The sequence below is a fragment of the Lytechinus variegatus genome, chromosome 1 (genome assembly GCF_018143015.1).
Source record: "Lytechinus variegatus isolate NC3 chromosome 1, Lvar_3.0, whole genome shotgun sequence".
NCBI classification, from domain to species: domain Eukaryota; kingdom Metazoa; phylum Echinodermata; class Echinoidea; order Temnopleuroida; family Toxopneustidae; genus Lytechinus; species Lytechinus variegatus.
The window spans coordinates 32,408,547-32,417,184 of NC_054740.1; the positions used below are offsets into that span (position 1 = coordinate 32,408,547).

The 8,638-nt window shown below is 38.6% G+C and overlaps 1 protein-coding gene across 1 annotated transcript in view; it reads left to right on the plus strand.

Annotated features, from left to right (window-relative positions):
* LOC121411568 overlaps nt 1-7,886 on the plus strand; it is an 89,739-nt gene extending 81,853 nt beyond the window's left edge. Inside the window, 7 exon segments of the mRNA XM_041604366.1 lie at nt 448-653; nt 1,222-1,368; nt 1,766-1,849; nt 2,344-2,560; nt 3,133-3,341; nt 4,112-7,735; nt 7,737-7,886. Of these exon segments, the coding sequence (XP_041460300.1) occupies nt 448-653; nt 1,222-1,368; nt 1,766-1,849; nt 2,344-2,560; nt 3,133-3,341; nt 4,112-7,735; nt 7,737-7,805 (4,556 nt within the window). The 3' untranslated portion in view covers nt 7,806-7,886.
* Nucleotides 7,887-8,638: the final 752 nt, after the last annotated feature.

Genomic DNA, 8,638 nt, shown 5'->3' on the forward strand with positions numbered 1-8,638 from the left:
AAGCAAAATGATCAACTGAAAATAGCCTAGTAAAAAAAAATAAAAACAAGTGTGAAGATGAGAGATGTGGTAGATTCATTCAGTCATGTGAAAATGCAAATACGTTAAGGAACATTTAAATTTCAAAATGATTTCATAGCACAATTTCTAAGACTCATTATATCTACAAAATACAAATGAACTATGACTCCATCATAATAGTTGATGAAAGATTTTGATGAACATGGCAAACATGTATATAAGGTGTGAATTTAAAGGTTGCGCATTTCTATAGGTGATAAATTTGGTTATAACTTTGGCCCTTATCGTGTGACATGATATGATCTTTTATTGAAAGTAGAGACAAAACAAAATTGAATGAACAATGAATCATTGTTTTCTCTAAATGAAACAATTACAAGGGAGGAAATATCATTATAAATGCCTATATCTTTTATTGCATTGCAGTTGATGTTGAGGAATGGCTGAACAGTGCTTACGAAGCGATGGCCAAGGAAGCTGAAATTGAAGCCCAAACCATGCTCCAACAGCAACATTCTCAACAGGAACAACAACATTCATTAGTAGAGCAGCAACACTATGAAACAAGCCATGAAGAGTTTGATGATGGTGATGATGTTGATGATGACCAAAGGCAACATGCACCACATGTGGTAAGAAATGCTTTTGTCGTCATTGCTGTTGATAAACGGATGTAGACTTTTTATATTCATGTTTTGTGCAAGAAAGGTGCAGTTTGATAGATGGCTCTTTAACTTGTTTTATTCATGAACAAACTTCTCAATATGTTATTGCAGTATTAAAATGATTTTTGAAAAGTACATACATATGATTAATTGGTCACCGTATTTCTGTGTAGTTTATTGTAATATCTTCTTTGAGTTAAGGTTTCTTTGAGGTAATTTTTCAAAGGTCTGAGATTTTGATTTGGAGGAGAAAACAAAGAGCAGTTTTCTTCATGTGAAAGTCAGCAGCACCCCTCCCTATCAACCTACGTGTGTAGTGAACATTATGTCATGCTTAATGGAGAAAATTAATAAGTGGTGTATCTATCAGCTATGGTTATAAACAAAGTATCATTCACCTTGATTTGATGGAGAGTTTGACTATTCAAATAAATCAAGATTTATTCAAGGATCAAAGGTGCGTAATTTACACTTGATATTTTCATTTGTTATATCCAATATTCTGGATCATCCTTTATTTATTTTTTTATTCTAGCGTGAGCTTCATTCTTATAGCGTCACAAGTTTTGATTCTGTGGATGAGTTTGAACATTCTTACGATGATCAGATTAGTCAGGGTTCGAGCGGACATTCCATCAGCAGCAAAAACCCAACCAAATGCACAGCCATCTTTGATTACACAGTAAGTCAGAAATAAGTTCTACAAAATTGTTTTCAAATGATTATTGTAGAAAAACCTATGTTCACCAGGTAAAATTGCTATCCCTCTTCCATTCATATTTGTGATGGAAACAAAATAAAGTAAGATTAAGAAAATCTCTGATCTTCATAAAATTAAACAATTATATATTCTGCTCTTATAGAATCTATAATTATCAATTATGTCTTAGTGTGCATTACAGCTATTAAATAGTGTTTTAGTGACACTATCTGTCATTTGAAAAAGACGATTAGCAGCATGATTACAGTTGTATTTATTTGTTTTGAATAAGCTTGTTGGAGCTTTTTGAAGAACTTGGTGAAGCAAACTCTCTTAACCATGAAATAAATTCACCCTGAAATGTAAATATCTTCTCTAGGCACAGCGAGATGATGAGCTGACTATCAGGGAACATGATGTCTTGGAACTTATTGAAGAATCAGAAGGAGATGGCTGGCTCAAGGTAAGGCTATCTCTAAATTAATTAACATGAATTCACAAATACTTGTTACTTTAAACTGCCCTTTATTTTATAAGTGAATTGAGAGTCTGGAACTGTGAATTGTCTCTGGTCTAAATACTTTCCCAGTACTATGAGCAAGCATATTTATAATAGGCATAGCTGAGAAGCGAGCTGCCAGACTAACTAGTGCTCAACATTCTCATGCATATCCAATGCTCATGTACACTTGGATTGGGGGTGTGGAAAATGTAGAACACTGACAGTGACATCAGTGCTGCAGTGGGATTTGAACCCTGGGCCTTGTATTTCAAAGTCTGGGTACTTCTTCACTGATCCCACAGCACCTCTACTATTAGTTTTTTTGGGGACAATATTATAGCGTGAAAGTTTTGAGACATGGAAAAGGTTTAAAAGGAATGTTGTTTAATCTTTACTGACTATTATACCAAGTAAAAAAATGATATAAAATTTGCAATTACTGGTCTTTTGTGCAGGCAAGAAACCAACATGGTGACACAGGTTATGTCCCAGAGAACTATATTGAGATTGAGAAGCAACGGCTCTCCTTCACTCTGCAGTCACCCAAGGGAGATGGAGGGCAGCAGTCTGGTCAGGAGCTTGGGCATGCTTCATCACAATCTTCAGTGGATTACGAAGTACAGGCTGTTATGGGTGTCCAAGGAACTGGGGAAGACTCTGGAAGACCTGCAAGTAAGTTGACTGGTGCTCAGGACAAATTCTTTTTGACATTGTTGATTTAGTGTTGAAATCATGTAGATTATATTTTGGGGGAAACTTATCTTGCAAAAAAATATTTTTTGTGAGAATTCTTATGGGATGTAATGGGTAACTAGAGAGATGGTTTTGGGTTGTAAGAAAAAAAAAATTGTTTTCTTGTGAAATCAAGTTTAGAAAGTATAATGAAGGTGTCATTCATGAACCGTCATCAACCGACACAAGGGGATCTTTACTGTCATTGAAAACACAAAAGACTGTAACTTATGGAAGACTGATGAAAAAAATGAAATAGTAATGATTTTATCAGGATTGTAAGTATACAGATTTATGGTAATCGTGCAACTCTCAAGTAAAGCTGGGATCATTGATACCTCTTCCAAGTCTGTAATGTTTTTGAGTATGCAATAAGAGAAAAAAAATGATATCCCAAATTCTAATAATATCACAATTATTTATTTTATTCAATCTAGAATTAAAGGCAAAAAAATTGGTTTGGGTACCTTACATAAAATGATTATTCATTAGACTTATTCTATTTGATGTAGTTTGTATGGTGAGAGCTTTGTATGACTACGCTGGTGGCTGCCATGAGGAATTGTCATTTGTGGAGGGAACAGTCTTCAAGCTGCTTAGACGGGATGAGAATGGAATCGATGATGGTTTCTGGGAAGGCGAAATCAATGGAAGGATTGGTGTCTTTCCATCTTTGCTTGTTGAGGAACTGGACTCTGAGTCTAGACAGGGTTCAAGTGATGTAAGATCATCTTTATTCATCTATCTAATGATTTATTATCTTGGATGAAAAGGTTCTTTTTTTAGGGAAGATGTAGCACTAGGTTAGATCCTAAATTGGTCAGTGTAATTTTGATTTGAATTTAATTGTTTTATTGATAACACACAAGATGGCATGCAACCAGGATTGATATTGCAAGCTTAAAAAAACAATAACAATCGACATGATGAAATTGCAAATCAAAACAAATATTGAAAACAACTTCATTATGGCAGCAACCCACTCCTCAAGTATTTGAAAAAATTGGGGTAGTTTTTGCAAAATTTCTGTGATTCATTTAGGTATAAAAAGTTTGAAGAAATGTATACCTAAATTTTATCCACTTTATTTGTTCTGTTAAAGTTGGTTGTCTATCGATATTTGGCTCTTAGCTTTTAAAATGAATTCATCAATAAACATTTTCATATGTTGTAATAGATAATAGTGTTTGTTGTGATACTTTAGAGTTTGATAAGATTTTTGGCTCTGTTTTAGCAGGTTTACTGATGAAATATACACTTAATTTTCACTTTAAGTTAGGTCCTTGCTGTTGCAGATTGTTAATGATGCAAATTGTTATTGCTAATTAATACCAACATGAAAAGTGTATGAAGTATCTTAATATTTGAATGTTGGGAATCCATAGGATGTATTTTAGATACTATTATAGCAGTAGTTACTGTAGCTTAGCAAGTTGTTTGAAGTATATATATTCGTATCTTCTTTGTTACCTATCTTTCCACCCACTCCAGTCCAAGTCCAAATCAAAATCTAGGTCCAGGCCAAAGTACAGACAGCACAGATGTGTCCCCTCTATTGTAATAGATGATGCCCATTGCTGGTCCAATGATTCTAGTTACACTTATTCCTCAGAAGATAGTTATGCAGAGAGACAGATTAGGCCCTCCCCTAGATCCTTTTTCCCTGGTAGGGCCCCTCCTCATTCCCGTCGCTCCCAACAACGTTCATCCCCCAAACACCCGATTGCTGCTCGAAAGGCCAATCGTAATTCAGTTGTGAGGTCCTTTAAGAAGGGTAAGAAGATAGAATACAAAAAAGCGCCCAAGAAGGGAACCCCCCGTGTCCTTGCTGGTCTTAAACAAAATGGTGTTTCCTCACGCGAGGCCCAAGTTCAGAGCAAACGGCAGCGAAAATTAGTAGGTTCATCCTGTAAATCTCCATCTGATCCACAGTGTAAAGAATGCATTCAGTCAGCACGTAATCGTCCTCCTCTTCCTGAACCAAGACGTGACCCGGTGGAAAGGGGAACGCACAATAAGTGGTTCCGTATCCAATCAACTGATGACAATGTTCTCAAAGCGAACGGTGTCCAACATTCCCGTGCCCCATCACATAACCTGCAGCTTTCAGTTGGTGCCTTGGACCGGACCAAGAGCCCTTCCCTTAATAGCAACATGAATCAATGTGGTGGTTTCATCCAGTATGAAGTGTCTGCTGAACAAATTAAGAAGAGCCAGACTTTGACCCGTGCAAAGTCCTGTTGGGATTGTAAAGAGGCCCAGCCTTGTCGATGTAGACCCAAGTCACCCCTTCCTGATCATACTTATTATGAGTTGCAAAGACCTGATCAACATAGACAGCAATTTCAAAGACAAAGACATAACCAATGCTCTCAAGATTTGCATAGACAAGGGCCACCCAGACAAGCGCCACCTGGACAAGCTCACCATAGGGAAGATCCACGCCGGAAAGAACATCAAAGACAGGACCCAAGCTTACAAGACTTTCAAATACGAAGCCTTCAGAAACAAGACCCTCCAAGACGGGACCCAAGAGTTGCAAGTCCCCAAAGACAAGATTTCTACAAACAAGACTGTAACAGAAAAGAACCTTTTAGACATGACCCTCAAATGCAAGATCTTAAAAAACAGAATCCGCAAAGACGTAATCATCAGATACAGGAAAGAAAAGACCATGGAAAGGACCTGCAACAGTGTGGCATGCACGTACAAGAATTGAACAGACAAAATCAGCAAATGCAGAATGCACATAGACAAGATCTGCAACAACGAGGTATGAAGATTCAAGAATTAAACAGACAAAATCAGCAAAGACAGTACCCTGTAAGACAAGACCCGCAACGACAGGCCATGCACATGAAGGAAATGAACAGACTCAATCAGCAAAGACAAGACCAACTTAGACTTAGACATGATCTGCATGGACTAGACCCTCATCTACAAGAACTTAACATCAATCATCATAGAAATACTCCTTGCAGAACAGATCCACGGACAGAACATCATGTGGGTACAGTTCAGGGAAGACAGAATTCTAATAATCAAGAAAAGGTACACCAAGAAGACCTATGCAGAGCAGTCCATAAGAAACAAGAAAAACTTGGAACTAATCTGCACAGAGAAGAGCCTCATGAACCAAATAAAAATCGACAAGACCAAACTGCAAATTGCAATGTAAACAGGGACCAAATAAAACAAAATCATATTGAAAAAGATCAAGTGGTACAAGACCCATTCTCTACAAAACAAGTAATGAATGGGAAAATAAGTCAAGGCCAGAGTAGACAAGGACAGCATAGACAATATCAACTTAACAAAGAACATAACAGCCAGGACTCAGTTGGACAAGACCCAACCAAACAAGACGATACTGAGCAAGATGATTGCAGGGATTATGTTAATGGACCAGACGTGCAGGCACAAGGAGTGCTCAGACACAAAACACAGAAACAAGACATTCAAGAACAAGAGTTTCACCCACAGAGTTCAGAGGGAGTCATACAACTAGCTGTGAATAGATCAACTTGTAAAAATGGATCTGAAATGGAAACCGTAACACACAGGGATAGTACTCTAGGTGATGATCACCAATCAGAGGAAGATAAAGCTCTTCGTAAGTTGAGGTTCCTCAATTCGAGAAAGAGTCTTGAGCAAAAATTTAGTGCTCCTATACTCGGTCAGGAAGATAGAGTAAGTGCTTGCATTTCTGGGCTAAGAGATAAAGAGGCATCGGATGATAATCAAAATGAAAATAAGGTACAGGAGTTGTTACAGGATGGTGAAGACTGTGGCATTGCAATACGAAACAGGCTACATACAGAAGTGATGATTGAAAAGTCATCCAACGAAACAATTGGCGATAATACATCTCCTAGTCAAGATGATGTGACATTCCTTTCAGGGGGAATTTCTAAGGAGGGGTCAAAGAGAAAATGTAGCAAAAAGAGAACAACTTTCTGTTTAACCAACCAAAAGAGGGAAAGGAAAGTGAGCTCAAGCTTTCACATTGGAAAATCATCGACCAGTGCACGAAACGTGCTTGAAGAGAAGAGAGCAACGTCAATTCCTGATCTTAGTTTGCTGGAAGGCATGTATAGCACAAGAATAGGCCCTCCAATTAGTCCAAGAACTGATAGCCTTATCAAGAAAAGGCCAGCTCATGGTATCCTCAAGCAGTCCCAGAGCCTAGATTATAGAAAGATAAAGAGTCCCCCATATAGCCTTGATATAACCGATGTGAAGTCTAAGTCTATGTCCATAGGTCCAAAGCGGGATATGAGTTGCCCTGAGAGGCTTTCTGATATCTGTAATGCTGTTGTTGAAGAAGAGGAGGAAGAGGTCAAAAGTCAACCTCACATTGATCAATATGCAAGAGTTGCAAGGAATAGAGATGAAAGGTCAAAGGCCAGGGCACAGGGATGTAGACAGGTGATCCAGGAAACCCTGAAGAGCCCCATCGTAGAGCGCCGTGCTTCCTCCCTTGATGAATCTGCTCAAGAGGATTTGAACCGGTTGAGGAACCAAGACCGTAAATCCAGTTGTCCCACTGCATCACTCATCTTCCAGCAGAAGCATAAAGAGATCATTAGTCCTCCTAATTACCGCAAGGCAAACAGTCCCAATCCATTATCTTGTGCAAATAGCAGTAGGGTCATCAGTCCAACTCTTGAACGGCATCTGAGAAACCTCAATTCCTTCTGGTCTCAGAATCGGGCATCAGTTGTCATTAATGGTCCTCAGGATACTTCCCAATCCCAAGTCACACAGCAAGAAGTAAAATCTCAGAGAAGAACATCCCGTAGCAACTCATTTCGTTCAGATTCCCTGTTGGATGATGGCAAGCAAAAGGCTGTCAGGTCCCGTAGTTGTTCCCCCTCAAGAAACAGACAAAGCTCCCCTGCGCTACCTATCAATGGACACAATGCAAATACCCTCCCTTGGGATCCACTGCGCTCCTCCAGTAACCCCTCTCCCATCAATTCCACCACTACCAGTACCCCTACCACATCCACCAGCACCACCCTAGCTCGCTCTGCCTCCCGCAGCCCCTGCACCAGCCCTCGGGACAGCCCAAGACTCTCCAGGAAACAGGCACGCTATTCCTACATCTCTTTCTTTGCTTGCCTGCCATGGTCTCTCCTTGATGCATCTTGTTGCAACACCTATCAACAAATTCTTTTTTTAAACTCATCCAGAAATTTAGTACCAGACAGAGTCTTTGAAGTTACATGTATTTTGTATGCTTCCTCCAACCAAACTAAGGTGTTTGCCAGGAGCATTACTTTGATTTTTTTATAATGAAAAATTATGAATTCCTGTTGAATTTTACCATCAAAATTGAAGCATGCAATCCAATACCACTTTCCCCAGAGTGCATGACCACTACCTTGGTGCAAGTATGATGATGTCTGCATGCTCCGGTATAGGTATTTTGATCTATGCAGTATAAGATAACCTTAGTGGCCAATATACAGTTTAGCTTTCAGTTTTGTTCTGCATGACTGTTGTCTTTTTCTTGTATGATCTGGACTTGTTATAATATTTCATCTCAAACTGGAGCATGTACATGAATGTTATACCAGAATGAATGTTCTGGTACTTGACTCAATGGCCTGTATTCTGAAAGCAGGTTTCACTTAAACTCAAGGTTTAAAGTTGTGGTTTAAGTATGGCTAGCCAATTGTTACATAAATCACTAACAGTAGAGATATCATATTTCAGCTCATTTGGCTCTCAAATCATTCATAATTGTCTAGAAAGTATAAATAGATGATTGTCTTCACCATCGATGAATCAGGAAAGAGCACAGTAAACAAAATTTTGACACTTTTGGCTTCCCATAAGTTTAGGACAGAGTTATACCATGGTCTAAGTGAAACCTGACTTCAGAATACAGGCCTATGAGTTTAGGAGTCTTGGCCCTCAGGCATGAAACTTGAATTTCTCTGCTTATTCATGTTAACTCCCATGGAATCATTGATTTCATGATTTATTTTCCATTGATGGTAAAGTTAACCT